The sequence below is a fragment of the Lingula anatina genome, chromosome 1, assembly GCF_051362555.1.
Source record: "Lingula anatina isolate TDL-2025a chromosome 1, LinAna3.0, whole genome shotgun sequence".
In the NCBI taxonomy this organism is placed as follows: domain Eukaryota; kingdom Metazoa; phylum Brachiopoda; class Lingulata; order Lingulida; family Lingulidae; genus Lingula; species Lingula anatina.
In genome coordinates, this window is record NC_141767.1 from 36,653,583 (window position 1) to 36,669,924 (window position 16,342).

General features: G+C 34.4%; 1 protein-coding gene across 4 annotated transcripts; it reads left to right on the forward strand.

Moving 5' to 3' along the window:
- The first annotated feature begins 1 nt into the window (after position 1).
- On the forward strand, positions 2–14,558 carry LOC106155060 (aryl hydrocarbon receptor nuclear translocator homolog). 4 transcript variants are annotated; one of them, XM_087002374.1, is made up of 14 exons: positions 2–175; positions 2,830–2,866; positions 3,297–3,365; positions 4,855–5,012; positions 7,186–7,265; positions 7,429–7,521; positions 7,874–8,021; positions 8,386–8,595; positions 8,894–9,077; positions 9,455–9,561; positions 9,795–9,945; positions 10,805–11,108; positions 11,483–11,543; positions 12,071–14,558. In XM_087002374.1, exons 1-14 carry the CDS (start codon positions 133–135, stop codon positions 12,343–12,345), a joined length of 1,920 nt encoding a protein of 639 aa, XP_086858500.1. In that variant the 5' UTR covers positions 2–132; the 3' UTR covers positions 12,346–14,558. The 4 variants fall into 4 exon arrangements, with proteins under 4 accessions (XP_086858500.1, XP_086858503.1, XP_086858501.1 ...); XM_087002377.1 differs by having other exon boundaries at positions 8,386–8,580; XM_087002375.1 differs by lacking the exon at positions 4,855–5,012 and adding an exon at positions 5,514–5,671.
- The last annotated feature ends 1,784 nt before the right edge of the window (positions 14,559–16,342 follow it).

Here is a 16,342-nt window from a genome sequence, read left to right on the forward strand (position 1 = left end):
CGAGGAGGAATTATTGTTGTCTTACAATATTTCGGGATCAAGGAAGCAAAATAACCAGGAACTTGGCGAAGTAATACGTGGTCCAGCTGAATAACAACAACTCCAAAGCTTTATTGTGCTATCAGGTTATCCATGAGTATGGCAGCTGCCTCAGCGGCGCCCCCAGGGGCTCTAGGTAAGAATATAGGGTAGCTAGTCAATATATTTGCCTTTATTATAGCGCCGGAGGCCTTGTTTGCTGGACCCAGATTTCTTGTGGTTTGAGGCCGCTTGGCCAAAATAGGTCTGCTGTTATTTAGGCATCTTTCCAAATGCATAAAAATTATGTGATTTGTTTTTAACAGTATTATTTTGACTGTAAGTCCGTTTGTTGTTCACACTAAAATGTTTTAATGTTGTCATGCCTGATTAATCTGGTACTCCAGTGTTTATTGAGTTGATGCAAACGTGTTGAATGTGGTCAAAGTCTTTGTGTTCTGTGGCAGGTCTTTTGCTTTGTTGTCAGTAGGGACAGAATCCCTGTGAAAATGCAGACATCGATTCTTCATATCACATAAAATTTGCCAAAAGCTTTACCTAAAAATAATTGTTTTGCCTGCCTATTTGAAATGTAGGTAAATCAGGTCATCTTTGTCATGGCTTTAGTGTTTGGCATTATCATTGGTATTTGTTTAAGTTTTGTTGGTCAAAATAATTGTATGTGGAGAGAAACAAGTAAAACTATTGGTCACTGAGTATTTTCTGAATGTTGTCATGGATAAACCATTCCATTTATTAGCTGGTAAATACAATTTTATACTAAAAATGTATGTTCATCGGACCATTCTCTTTATCTGCCATAGGCTTTGTGAACAGATGCATATAGTTCTTCCTTTTTCCTTAATTTAGAAATTCAATTTTGAACACAGTTAATAATTTCATTTCTTTAAAAAGATTTAACAGCCACTTGAAGATGTCTGTTCTGGCTAACTGACCAGAAAATAGATGGTAGATGGGATATATTTTTTTTTCAATTAGAATTAAGATTTTTTATTATGTGAGTGAAAATAATATAAGTACATTTAATATGACAGAATTTGCAAGCATATTAACATAAATAGAGATGTACCTTAACTATTTCTGAATTTCATGCTCAAAATCTAAATGCTATGTTGCCATCCATATCTAGTTATATTAAGAAAATCCTTTGAAAACTAATTGGCCTCTAATTAACATAATGGGATATTCTCTACACTCAGGTGGTCAGTACATAGAGAGGTCATTACAAGTCAATTATAGGCCTGTATACAATTAGGTTAATTGCACTCAAACAACACAGGGGACAAATGTCTGGTTGTACAAATGCACTGCTCAGATAACTCTGCTTGTTTATTGATATCAATACCGAAATAGAAAAGGGGATCCAAAGAAATTGCATTAAGTTTATTGCATTTTATAATTGTTGTCTAATGCAGTCACCTAAAACATATTAAGTCTTAAGGATGTTACCAAGAAAGCATCTTAAGCAGCCCGTCTGTTCCCTAGTTGTAGGAGCCAGTTTGATTGTTCAATAGAAAGTAAACCTAATATTGCAATACCATTAAAATATTGTCTTTTGAAATTGTATCACTATTTGTTATACCTACAGTTAACCCTCACACATGTTCAGATATTTTCAAGAAGGTTTTTAAAGTTAAGGATAAGAAAGTTTTTTAAAATAGAGAAAGTAAGGGACGCTTCCAAAAAATGTATTCAGCTTCAGCTACAGACATTTGGAGCCTGTTTTCGACTAAATTGCATGTATCACTTCACCTCTGTTGTCTTTATTTATAACTATAATAGTCCTATGAGTGGGTGATAACTCTTCCTTGATGGGATCCTGGTGATAAGTAGGTGTAAATTGTGAAATAGAGATGCCACTGATGTACCAGACCCAGTGATATGATCGGCTACTTTTCTTTTGTTCAAATAAATCTAGGTTTAAATCCTTGACAAGGATTTAAGTTGTAGTCATAAGCATGTACAGAATATGAAAATGTCTTACCCTTTGAAAAAACGACGTCATAACTTATTGATATGATACTTAATTCTTAGTAACTGATACATCAGAAATTGTTTCACGTTTGTGTTTACTAGTATGTAAATGTAAATCTAGCAATTTTGAACATTTGTATACTTATTATAGTTATATTATTGAATGAGTATGCTATCATCATAATATGGGTGGAAGCGTGAGGTCAGGGCAGGTTTCCATGGTGATTTAGGAAAATGGATGGTTTTCTATTGACCAGGTAATAAGATAGGTCATCAGGTTTATTGAATAGGATTCAGATTACTTATTTTGCAAATGGATATCATTTGCAGTTGTAAGTGCTTTCACAAATTAACTGGTACTGTATTTGAGGACTGATGGATTGGTTTGCTAACTATTATATTACTCATATAGGTAATTTGTTGCAAATATGCTCAGATTCTGATCTTGAAAAATATGCACATTCTTATTTTGATATGCTTGGTTTGTAATTGATATTAAATCATTTTGATTAATTTATCTTAAAGACAACCCAAAGATTTTTTAAAGAAATGTTGAAATAAATGAAAAATATAAATCAATGGCTGGATGAAAGCACTATAGAAATGGTAATGATTGCAAAAGATTTTACTTTGATAGCATAAAAATCAATGTAAAGAACATAGAGTCTATAAAGAGGACTACTAAATTGAATGAAATTGTTATTGTACAGATTTGCCCTATTAGAAATTAGAGAGAAAAAACAATTATTTTCAACTATTGATTAATGGAAACTGTAAAGTTGCACCATTAGTAAAATTTATTTTTCCTATTTTCAGATGGAGGCAAAAAGAGGAAGAGGGCATCTGGAGGAGGGTAAGTTAGAGATGTCTTTTTTGGCCACCAGATAGCAGCACTTAACAGTTTGTTGGTATCTTTTCTTAAGCAAAATTTAAGTTATTGTTATCAAATTATGACAAAAATCTAAATCATTAAACAGTGCAATTATTCAGTAGTGTGGTATGGGGATGTATAGTTTGATACATATTATGTTATTTTTATTGGTTAGCACAGGGATGGATATGAAATTTTAATATTAACATTTTTTCTTAATAAAACCATCATTAGAAAGTTATAAATGTTGTGAAGTAAGGCTCAAGAACGAAAAGGTATCATTTGCCTTTATCATCAGCTACACATTGGTACATACCAAAGGTTTGATTTATTATTGTGACAGTTAAAGTGATGCTGGATTTTCATATAAGTGCTATTAAATTAAATTAAGTGTTTTCTGCAATCTCTTCAGCTCTGACGATGAAGATAGCCAAGGTTTTTCACGAGACCAAGATACAGTTGACAAGGAAAGATTTGCCAGGTGAAGTGCAATTTTGTGTTATGTGAAATTGTCTAAATATAAGGTTCAACTTGGTATGACTAACAGTGCATTTTTTGCACTGATTGTATTTATATAATTTACTGAAAGGTAAGAGGCTTTTTTTTTTTTATTAAAGCATTAATTTGAGAAAAGTGAAAGAGTGTTCAAATATATACGATTATGTAAACAGTTTAACCTAAGGAATATGAAGGTTGCACTGTTGATATTCAAAGAAGGAATTTATTTGTGTATTTGAACTATTTTGTATTCTAGCCAATGCTGTACTTATTCATGAGATGGCATAGCTATCAAACATTAGCACTGACGCTGCACTTGGCGAGGGAGGGCACTGAGGAATTTTTCCTTGTAAAGCTCAGTCTGTCAGTTGTTAAATGGATGGTGAATTAAATCCATGTGGATCCTTTGGAAAATGTTTTGAAGACTTTTAGAAAGTCACATTTGTGGAACATCTATTGCAGCTGCATGTTTTACTGCAGATTTTATTGAATATTTGATAAAAGTTTTGTGTCATTTTCAAAATTTGGATGTGTTTTGACTATATTCTGTTCTGTTCCATTGCATCAATTTCAGTTTATTATTTTATAATTAGTTAAATAAACAACAATTGATTTAACTTTGCCATATTGTTTAAATAAAATGAAAAAATCCAAAGATATTATTATATAAATCTAATTCAAAAAAGGAAAAAAAACTGATGACATGGTTGCACTGTTAGTGCCCCCTCCTTGGTCATTATTTTCATATTGTATGCATTTAACCTTCAAGAGTACAGGGAATGCAGTGCCATCCTGTTCATTAATAGATCCCTTTAGGGGCAATCATCAAATATAGTGTATTCAGACTTGCTCTGTGTCCACTGAGTTAATGCTATAGGACTGGTGCTATATGTGGCATTAAGGAACTTACTGTAGGCATTGGAGATATAAGTTATATAGCAGAGGAGGAGTTGGTGATATGGAGGAGGACATGTGCACTGTAAAACCACCAGTATTTCCATGGGTCAAAGCTAAGGCTGGTACTGGGTAGGACTAATCCCTAACGTGGGATAAATTGAACTCTGTAGTCAAAACAAGAACAAATTGAACATAATATTGAAAAATTGATTACTTTTTAACATGACTTTTTTCACAGTCAGACAAAAATATATTAGTATTTGGTGAAAATGTTGTGTGATAAATGAGCCTAGATTTGTGTGCAGGCATTTGATGTGATGTTTATGAGGGGTGATATGGTACAGTCTGGTTATATGCCATTGGTAGATTACTTCATATGAATTTTATGCTAGTTTTTATCATTTTTTTTTTCAGGCATGCACCAGCAACAATTTTGATAAGTTTGAATGAAATATACCTTTTCGTTCCTTTATGATCAGATATGTTTTAGATATAGGATTTGTTCATATCTCATACATGCATTAATGATATACCCTTTTATTTTACCTTTTGCATTGACCTGTTTTTCCCACCAGGGAGAGCCACTGTGAAATTGAGCGACGCCGGCGTAACAAAATGACTGCCTACATGTCGGAACTGTGTGATATGATCCCATCATGCAGCTCCCTTGCCCGTAAACCTGATAAACTGACCATCCTGCGAATGGCGGGCTCGTACATGAAAACTTTACGAGGTAATCACGTGGCACCTGTTCAGTGGTTCCAGGGCCTGTACTATGGTTGTGTGCATGAGCAGTCTTGCTGGGGCTTCCGAGGATGTATACAGGGCAGGGATCAGTCTGCTTTCATAATTGTCATTTGTTCTACTGTGTATAACTGGTGTGAGGCATGCATGCTATGTATTCTGTAACCCAACTTCCAAGACCATGGCAAACAGTTCAACAGGCAGAAATTGCAATGTCTTAATTATATAAATGGAGAGCATTGTATTTGTTCAATAATACTCATATGTCAGTCATCTTGCTGACGCCTACGCACAGTCACACGATTCTAAATTGGAGCTTCGCGAGTCCAGAAAATTGGGCACACTTGTTGGGCTCAGGGGCATGGTCCTGGTAGTTGAGTCATTTCATTTCAGTTGAAAAGGCCCCCAGGTTCTCAGCCGCCACCTTTACTTGGCCATGTCTCTTTAAGTATACTGAGCATTTTGGGGAACACTGTCAATTTTCTTGTAGGGAAAGCCATTGTGAGATAGAGAGGCGTAGACGTAGCAAGATGGCTACATATGTCAATGAACTGTGTGATATGGTCCCTGCATGTAGCACACTTGCTCGCAAACCAGATAAGCTGACTATCCTCAGGCTTGCTGCAGCACACATGAAAACATTACGAGGTAATGGTGGTTTCTTAAATGCTATCTAATTTTACTTTCACGGCTTATCAGTTTTGCTTTGGAAGAAGACTGTTTAGATGTTCTTCTGTCTCTATATGTTTTCTTTTGTAAAATTAATAAAGGCACATTTCTCAGTCTGGGTAGCACTACAAAATAATATTCATGAGAACATTTTTTTTGCCAGTATTTTAGCTCTGTGTTTGAGCAGATATGTGATTATTATGCATAGAAAAGCATTATTACATGCAATATGTGTTAGAAATTGAACACATTTACCAATTCTCACAGTGGTATGTGAAATTGACTGCACTTTTTAGTTCCTTTATATAAGTGGGTGGGGAGATCGGACAAACTGCATGCACTTTAAGCAGGGATGGGACTTTTTCTTCATTTGGGGTTTTATTATATTTTCTGTATGAAAGATGATTTTGAAAGTTTGATTTCATGAAAAATGATAAAAAGTGGATAAATTTAAGGGAGGGAAAAACTTTCCTTCTGTTTTAACAATTTTTTGTTCCCATCCCTGAAAAAGCGAATGTCTTTTAAAAATACAATTACCTTTTTCATTCAGTCAGTAGCTGTGTAATACAATATGCTAATTAGCCTATGATAAATTATCTAGCAATTGAACACTTCATCATTTTGAATGATGGATATCTTACACGAAAAAAAAAATCCTACAAGTTAAAATATGTAGTTCAAGGGATGCCTGTTGAATATAAGTATATACTGTATGTGATTTTCCACTGTATTGTAACTACTTTATTTGATGTAAGTGCATGTACAATGTGGCACAGGGTATCAGAATATGATTTTTTTCACTGAATATAAGGAAATGATTACTAACAATGAAATGGGTATTCTGGCAGTTTGGTGATGGTGTTTTCTATGTAGTAGAATTCTCATTATTAGCTGTGGGCTCTGTCTTTTCTTCTGCTTACTGTGTTTGATATAGGTTGTATTTTTTAGCAGATATGTTCTGTTATTTCATGTAGGTGCTTTAGGATAAACAAAAGCACACTTGAGATATCAAATGTTGATGATAAGTCACAAATCTTGCATTATAAAACACAAGATACATGTTTTTATTTGTTTGTGAGATGTTGACGCGGTATTGTTTAAGACTTCCACATGAATCTTCATTTCCTGCTTGCTTCAAATAATGATCTCTTACAAAAAAGATGAAACAATTTTCAGTTATTCTGTTTCTCTTATCATCAGTCATTTTTAAATGTTATTGTGATCACTTAGGCAGCAGTGGAGCAGTAACTCAAATGTGAGAGTCGCAGTGCTGAGCAGCTTCGATTGCTTCTTGTTACATAAGCTAAATATTTGTATTTAAACCACCAATTTCATAGGCAGCTAATGCAGTACTTTTTCATATAGAGATAAAAGTTGTATTTCAAACAATATATATTATTTACACAAGTTGTGAATGATGACTTTTATTGCTAAATTTCTCAGAAAGGGGGTGTTGTGATTTTGATGATATTGATGCCAGTGATCTCTCCTAGGAACAGGCAACACTAGCAGTGATGGTTCCTACAAGCCGTCCTTCCTCACAGATCAGGAATTAAAGCATCTCATTTTGGAGGTAAGTTATTTCAAATGTAAAAAGAATTGGTATGGATTGTGAAATATGTTTAGCATTTGACTTAAGTTGACTGTGTTATAATGATTTTTATTTTTTAAAAAGTCTACACGTGTATTACTGTATTTTTGCTACATGTAATTGTGGATGTTGTCTTCCCTTTCAGGCTGCTGATGGTTTCTTGTTCGTAGCTCAATGTGACACAGGGCGTGTGATCTATGTCTCTGACTCCGTCACACCAGTACTTAACCAGTCTCAGGTTAGTGAACTATATGGTTGACTTGGCCAAGAGGCTCACTTTTCTAATGCCCATAATGCTGATGTTAAAATAAGATGCATACATCTCTTTAAAAGAATGCTCCCTGGAAACATTTTTGGGCGAAGTTAGTTACTTACACGTGTAAGTATTTCCTACATTTGTGAATCATCATTTAAGACAGTGCAGCCCAATTTTTTGAAGGTTTGTTTATCAAAAGGACCATTGAATCAAAGCATTATTGGTAAATATAAGTAAATGTCTAAAAGATGTTTGTTTTAAAAAATGTCTGTGGAAATATCACCCTATAGGTATCAAATATATAGATAAGATGTTTACTTTTCTCTTGACACAGTCTGACTGGTACACCAGCACCCTCTATGACCTGGTACACCCTGATGACGTGGAGAAGGTGCGTGAGCAACTGTCCACCACAGAATCCCAGAACACAGGGCGTATACTGGACTTGAAAACAGGAACAGTGAAGAAAGAAGGGCATCAGTGTAAGGTTTTGTTTGTGCAATCTTCACACTATCTTTAGCAAGAACTGAATCACTGCTTATTGAAATGAATTGTTTTTATAAAAAAAGAGGTTCTATTTAGCCCAACATTTGCTATCAGAGAGCATTTCAAGGACTTTTCAAGTTAGATGTTCAATGTTATGCAAGTCAAAAATATTATATCATCAATCACGCAGTCTGGTAGTATTTCATAGTATGTTTAAGCCAGATGCTTAATGATTTCTAATTTGGGAAAGAAAGTGAAATTGCTATTGCTTCCTGCTCTGTTTTTCACTTACTTATAATTATTGATTTGACTAGTATTATCCAAAGAGCGAACGCATTATCACATTTTATTTTTTTCCAGCCTCCATGAGGTTATGTATGGGATCACGCAGAGGCTTTATATGTCGAATGCGTCTTGGAGCCATTCAAGTGGACACCATGACCACAAGTCATGCCATACGACTGCGCCAGAGGAACTCGCTAGGGCCCTCTGGTGACGGGCACCAGTATGCAGTGGTGCATATCACAGGCTACATCAAGAACTGGCCTCCTGCAGGTAATTTCAGCAGAGGTAATTGATGTTACTCTTTGCTGTATGTCACATGAAAGTGGTTGTCTCCAAATTATATTTAACAAATAACTGGTTTATGCAAAGTGTTATGGATTAAGAAGTTTGTTGAAAGTGTGGTTTTTATATTTTAACATAAAAATCTTACTGTTAAATGTAGGTTGTATAAAACATCCTTGTTTAAAGCTATAATTAATTTATTCATTTAGAATATGAATTTTCGTGTATTCTTATTCATTTTCAACAACCCACTATTAAGCATTTTATACAAAAGAAACATTGTCATACTTTTATTTTACAGGAGTGCAAATAGAAAGAACAGAGACAGATGAGCCCCATAGTGGCAGCCATTGTTGTCTTGTGGCAATTGGTCGACTTCAGGTCACGGGCACACCAAATTGCAGTGATTTGATTGGTCCTAATGCTACGTCAGAGTTCATATCTAGACATAGTATTGATGGAAAATTTACATTTGCAGATCAGAGGTACAATTGTGTTAGACAAAGTCTTGCTTCATATTTACTATTGGTTATTAAGTAATTTTTTTTTTTCAAAAGTCAAATTTAAAATGTTCTGTTTAAATGAGACTGATGTAATTTCCTAATTCACTAACTTTCCGTCATCCACTAATTGTACATTATCCAGAAATATTGAAGATATGGATGTTTTGGGTCAAACGCAATCCTGTGAATTGGATAACAGTGAGAGCCTCAAACCTCGAGTTAAACATTAACTGTACAATCAAACTAATTTGAGATAGAAGTTTTGAAAGACCTTTGAAATGGGTGCATTCACATGCACACACATGTATATTTGATTAAAACAATTTATTTGTAATGTACTTTTGCTCTATTTGTTTCAGAGTGGCCAACTTATTGGGCTACCAGCCTGTTGACCTGTTGGGCAAGTCTGCCTATGATTTCTACCATCCTGAAGACAAGGGCCACATGAAGGACAGTTTTGAACAGGGTACACCATGCTTTTACTTAACAGAGACTTTAATCACATCAAGTCATATAAGACAAGTTATCCATATGGAATTGTGTAGATATTTGTTCCCTGATGAATGATCTGTATATTATTATTATTATTATCTTAGATATTACCATTTTACCTTAAGAAAAAACCATATCCAGAATTACCTTTATATAGTGAATGTTGAATAATGTTTTCATATTGACATTTTTATTATATTTTTCCAGTGCTAAAACTGAAAGGACAGGTGATGTCCATCATGTATCGCTTCCGGGCCAAAAATGGAGAGTGGGTGTGGCTGAGAACCAGCAGCTTCAGCTTCCAGAACCCATACACAGATGAAGTAGAGTACATTGTGTGCACCAACAGTTTAGCCAAGTAAGAACAGAAAATATCCCAGTGGGAGTTTAGTTGGTAAATGAATCTCTGTAAGAAGAGTACAGTAGATAATTCTTCTGATGATTATTTTGTAAATGTGAGGATTTTTGTTCACCAATTGTTGAACACAGCAGGACACAGAACATTCAGCTTTTGGAGATGGTTAATGCATAACATTAAAACAGGTTACAATGTACTTTAAGGAGAAAGTTTATGCCCCAAATGTTGTACCAAGCAAAGAAAAAAAAACTTTTAGCTGTTTAAGATTGTAAATGTCTATCTTTAAACCGGTTACAATGAACTTTAGGGAGAAAGTATGTGCCCCAATTGTTGAACCAAGCAAGAATGGTGAACTTTTAGCTTTTTAACATGGTTAATGTACATCTTTAAATGGTCTTAGAATACAGTGTACTTTATAGGAGAAATTATGTGCCCCAACTGTTGAACCAAGCAAGAGTGGGAAACTTTTAGCTTAAATGGTCTAAGAATACAATGTACTTGACTGGAGAAATTATGTGCCCCAGCTTTTGAACCAAGCAAGAACAGAGAACTTTAAGCATTTTAAGATGGTTAATGTATATAATTAAATAGAATATCCAGAATATTACTGTATATTTTTGAGAAATTGAAAGTATTTAGGTTTTCCAAATGAAGGCATCTCAATACAGTGTTACCTTTTTGCCTGTAAATTAGATCTCCCATTAAATTTTAGGGAATGAATGAAATATTGAGCATTTAAATCCTAAAAATTCAACATACTTTAAAGTTTATCAATTTTTTTTTTAATCACTAGGTTTTTGGTCCGAGCTTTAAATGTGAGATTTTAGGGTGTAATTTTGATTACTATCGAATTTTCCAGAAGCTCACAACAACAGAGTGCTGGTCAGGTAAGCCCTGGTGACCAGAGCACAGACCCCACCCCCACCATCAACACCTTCGCCTCTCCCCACCGCGGCATGGGGGCCTCGGAAGGCATCAGCAGCATGGCTCAAAATGCCGGGGACAGTAGGTACACAGGGGAGGTGTACCCGGGCATGGTACCTGGCAGTTACAGTTACAACAGGTCCCCCGTCAAGTCTTATTCCAACATTCCCCAAAGTTCCACACAGATTCCGTCAACTAGTCAACAGGGAAGCTGGCCCTCACAGGTTTTATATAGGAGGGTAAGTTGAAGGATTTTTGTTCATGGTATTGATTTAGTCCTTTGCACTAGGTCTGCTTTCAGTTCTGAATGGCTGGACTCTGTATTACACCTTTAATAGAGTGTTTTGAATGGGTAATATCACCCTTTATAGTGTCATCTGACATTTATATGAGGATATGTCCTAGGATCCATTCCAAAAGGATCTTTTCAGATTATATTTTTTGAAATAAGTTATTATTTGCTGTCCCTTGGAATATTGCTGGAATTCCAAATTGATATTTCACATAGGGTTACATATTATTTCTCAACATCCATCAAATCCTCTTTGATGAGTCTGAATATGTTTTAAGGGTTTTTTCTTTCTTGTACTGCATGCATTTTTGTTTGTTACAGGGTGGATCAGAATACAGTGGCAGTGCAGGCTACAGCCAGATGAGTCCAAGCACTTCTCCAGGTAACACAGGCCACATAAACCTATATTACTTAATGTATTCTATATGTATAATATAAGGTAATAATGAAAGCCTTTGAGAGTACACATTTAGCTTTATGATGCTATTCCTATATGCACTTTAGTTATGTATGTTTTTCTGATGACATGTTATAGATCTGGTTTTATTATCCCCAAAGGCAGGATATTTATCATCATCATCAGCTTGAATGTAAATTAGTTGTGAAGTGAGTGTAAAGTGAGCTATAATAGTTTGAAGTCACTGTTGTGATTATGCCAGAAGAGGATGTAATAACTGATGTCTGTATATACACTGTATTTTACCCACAGAATTTCACTAAAGATAAGGTTTTTGAAGTTTTGAACTCCAATTTGAACACCCACACACTGTAATGTGTCTTTAGTTTAGTTGTTTAGTACATTGTACATCTTTCTGAATCGATGTTTGCAGCTTTCGGTTGTGAAGCAGTGGTATCTCTCTGGGAAACATTTGAAGAATTGTCATCATCACAATTGTTTCACTTTTGCAGGTGGTCCATCATACACCCAGCTGAGCTCGGGACAGCGTCCAGCCACATCGCAGGACCCTAGTTACCAAGGCTCTGGCTCTTCCACCGCCTTGTGGCAGCACTGGCAGGCAGGCAGCGAGGCAGGCGCTCAGCAGACTGCCACACAATCAGCACAGGCACAACAACAGCAGCCACAGCAGCAACCTGAGGAGCTCGGGGAGGTGTTCCGCATGCTGGAGCCCACTAACCCAGAATTTGGGGACCTGTCTGGGATGTTCAGTACCTTCACAGAGTAAATCTAGGTGCTGGAGTGTTGGGGTTGGGGGTGTTAGGATAATGTAAGGTCATTTTCTATGAAGAGCAAAGATACACCTAAAGAGAATCTTTAAGTAGTTCCTGATGACATTTTTAACATCATGTATTGGATACAGAAATAGAAAGGATCTGAAAGACACTGAGAGGTTAAAACAATTGTATATTTCTCATTTCTCGACAACCTGTTTCCAAGGTTGCTGCTATATATATATACATAACATATTATGAGATATTGTGTAGGTAGAACTATTTTGGTAATAGTTGCATAATTACACAACTTATATATTGTATGTCACCACAAAGCAGTCTTTGAAATTGATTGCTTTGTTGAATACAGCCCATTCATATAATATTGAGGTGAGAGGGTTATTGTTATTTTTTCATGGTTGTCAGATTAAACTGTTTGTTTTTTTTTTTTTTTTTTTTTTTTTTTAGAAGGAAATTGTACATTTTATCTAATTTTATGTATTCGCTGTTTGTCCAACTCTTAATATGGTGCATTTTTAATCTGTCATTTTATCATGTACAAATCCTTTGTGTGGGTGCATATATATATTATGTACAGCTCTCTTTTTATTGGCAGCATCTGCCATAAACATGTTAATGCCATCATTGACAAATAGCATTTCTACGTTTCTTTTCATTTGCCAGGGCTGCCTGTTATGTCAAAGTTATTATCAGAAAAGTTCTTGCAATTACAACTGACAAGCCAGGTCTGTTTTGTCGAGCCACAGGGCAGATGAAGATTGCAGTTAGTAACAGTCATGGCTTTATTTTAGTTTTGTTCACCCACACCTCAAGATGTTGTGGTGAATTTTGGGAAAAGCCAAAGATACCTTCCCATATAACCTTCCTTACTAGTGTGAATTCTTTAAAAACAGCTGCTTATCCAAAATAAATATCCAATAGTTAGAAAAATGGGCAACTAGCATAATTTTTCAGATATTTGTGATTTACCATTGTAGATTTTCTGGTCTTGAAATGTCAGTTATCATGGAAAATGATAGACTTATCTATGATTTTGATGTGATATTTTTCATTTGTGAAAAATATAAAATATCAAAATCAATGATATTGATTTGATGTTTTTCATTTTTGAAAAATATGTCAGCATGCTGTTACTGTCATTTTAATTTTGAATTTTTTATGTTCGTATATATTAATATATGCCAACTGTGGTGTCTATTTCCAGATTATATATTACACATAAAGGCATTTTAGCATAATCTTGCTGTATGTATTTTATGAAAAATCAAGAGAAAGCATATATACAGTTTTGTGTGGTCTTTAATGCTTCCTGTATTTAAATTTAGTATAAACAACGAAAGTAATCAGGAGATCACATTTTTTGAAATGTGCTATTACATATTGATGGAACTGTGTATCATTGTTGGACGTGCATGGTGCAAATGTCTATTTTTACAAGTCTTGTTCTGGTATTGTACCAATTGTACAGGTGGTTAATACTGGTAGTGTTTGTACATCATGGTGTGTACACCTTGGCATTTTCATTGCTGATACAGCATAAATGAAACTTCTTAATTATTATAAGACTAGGGATTGTCTACCTACGTAATTCAAGAAAGATGGCAAGGTGATGTTTGAATTGGTCGTAGACTAATTTAGCTATCAATGATTGCATCATGTTAAGGGTCAATTTAAGAAATGGTATTGATAAGTTCAGGTACCATGTCAAGCAATAAAATGTTGTTTTTTTTTTTTTTTTGGGGGGGGGGTGCCGGGGGAAGTGAACTATTTATAATTGCCTTGTATAAATTGCTAGTCATTTCTCTTGGTTCTTTCTTTTTCCCTTAAAATATATATGTTAAATTTAAGAATTGATGACAAGTTTTTTGTTGTCCAAACAACAATTATGAATTATGAAGTAGTTGATGGGAGGGAGGGGGTATTCGAGCACTTATTTGAGCACTCGTAAGGGTGCTGTATTTTACATCTCAATGCCATTTTCTGAAATATTTCTTGTAAAATGCTGCATTTAGGTACAATTTAAAGTGATTTTGAAAAATGAGATAGGAAATATTTTAATAGGATTATGGAAGAATTAATCAAAGGTTGTGAAATAAACTATCATTAAAACTAGTAAACTATATTCTGCACAGCAGTAAAATATTTGCTTTGAAAACTGTAAATGTGTAATGTTGTAGTTGTTCTATAAATAAATGTGTCAAACATTTGTGTTGTTTTATTTTTCATCACTGAATTCTGTCACTCTGAAATAACAGACAATTTGCACAGTTTTTAAATTAAGTTTTTAAAAGTTTTTAAAAATGTTAAAATCTATGCTAGGCCACCACCAGATGAAATCTGTGTTAGAATTGTAAATTGTCCACATTTTTGGTTCACATTATTTATTATGAACAAAATTATTCCCAAGGTGAAATTTTATTTATTATTAATGAAAAAGTTGGAAAGGTCATAAACGTTCTTAAATTGTGCAAATGTATGTCTTTTATGGTGAAGTAAAGAGATTTTGCCAGGTTTCTGAAATGTATGTCTGTCTCTATAGGACTCGGCTAAGCACACTGTGCAGGTAGGAAGGAGCTTCAATATTCTTAAAAATTAGAACTCACAAAATTTTCTCAAATGTCTTCCACAGCTTCTGTAGAGTGTGTACAGTACCGAGTGGAGGCTTAGCATGTTTCAGGTGAAAATGCAGCTTTTTCATCTCCAAAGTACCACAGACAAAGCAATAAACTTAAGTATTCCAACTCAAACTTCCATGTCTGTCCAAACTTTGTTCTCCCACAAGTTATTTAACCCTTAAAACAAATTTTGAGCATGAAAAAAGGAATAAACAGTGAAAAATTAAAGCTAATGATAGTTTTTGGAGATGTAAAAGCTGCTTTTTCTTAAATGCTAAAATACAGAGATATAGATACATGCAAGTTTTTTTCCAAGCTTTATATTGTCTGCTTATGTATGAGTGCCTGTATGTTTATGCTTGTTTATACTTGTGTGTGTGTGTGTGTGAGAGAGAGAGAGAGAAAGAGAAGAGACAGAGATAGAGGAGAGAGAGAAAGAGAAGAGACAGAGAGAGAGAGAGAGGAGAGAAAGAGAGAGAGAAAGAGAGGAACATTACCAACAACAACAATATATGGTGAGTGACAAAATATTTTATTTCATATTTTAGTATTGTTCTGTATTACAATTGACAAGAAAATCTGATTGTAAAAATTGTTCCTTAGAACATGAAAACAGTTGTATATATACAAATCACAAGAAAATGACTGTGTGGAAGATAGATTTTAATAAAGTTCAGGAGCATAATATTAACATGTAAGAATGGAGATTTATCAAAATACTGCATACCTGTGGAACATTATTGGCTTTATACTCTACTTATTATGCATGATTCAATTTTTTCAGATAAATTGCAATATTATGGAGAAAGAAATTTAAAAAGCAATTATATTCTTCGCACATTAATCAGTTCTGACCTTACATTTAAAACTTTCTCATTATTTTCACTAATAAACAATAATTGAGTGGACAATGTTTTCTTTTTTTTTTCCAGAGTAAATGATATAACTGGTGATGATAGACCTACATACTCACACTTCCAGAGGAATATAGCAGTGTTGGTGTTGATGGGGCCCTACATCAACACAAACACATGCTATGATGAAAAGATCATGACCAATGACCTTACAGATTTGGCCAAAATCAATAAGGGTTGATCATGAACTTTCCAAATGTTCCTGTCAGTGTGGCCAGCACCAACAAGAACATAATCCTCCTCAGAGATGTTCTAATGAGTATGTAGTCAATGATAACCAGAAATAACATAAACACTACATGTTACTTCATGAAACCAAAATGATCTTATTTGATAAAGGAGATAAACATTAATGTGACAACTTTTACTTCTTTATTCATACTTCGAATTCTGTTTCATGATTTTCATTGTTTTTCATTAATTTTTAGACTTTTATTTAATTATCTATTTATTTACTCATT

Bases quoted from the DNA above. Each gene is read 5' to 3' on its own strand.
- LOC106155060 (XM_087002374.1), top strand. From the start codon at position 133: ATGAGTATGGCAGCTGCCTCAGCGGCGCCCCCAGGGGCTCTAG. The intron at 5,013-7,185 runs GTAATCACGTGG...GATCTCTCCTAG, and splicing joins GTACATGAAAACTTTACGAG to GAACAGGCAACACTAGCAGT. The intron at 9,078-9,454 runs GTACAATTGTGT...TATTTGTTTCAG, and splicing joins TTTACATTTGCAGATCAGAG to AGTGGCCAACTTATTGGGCT.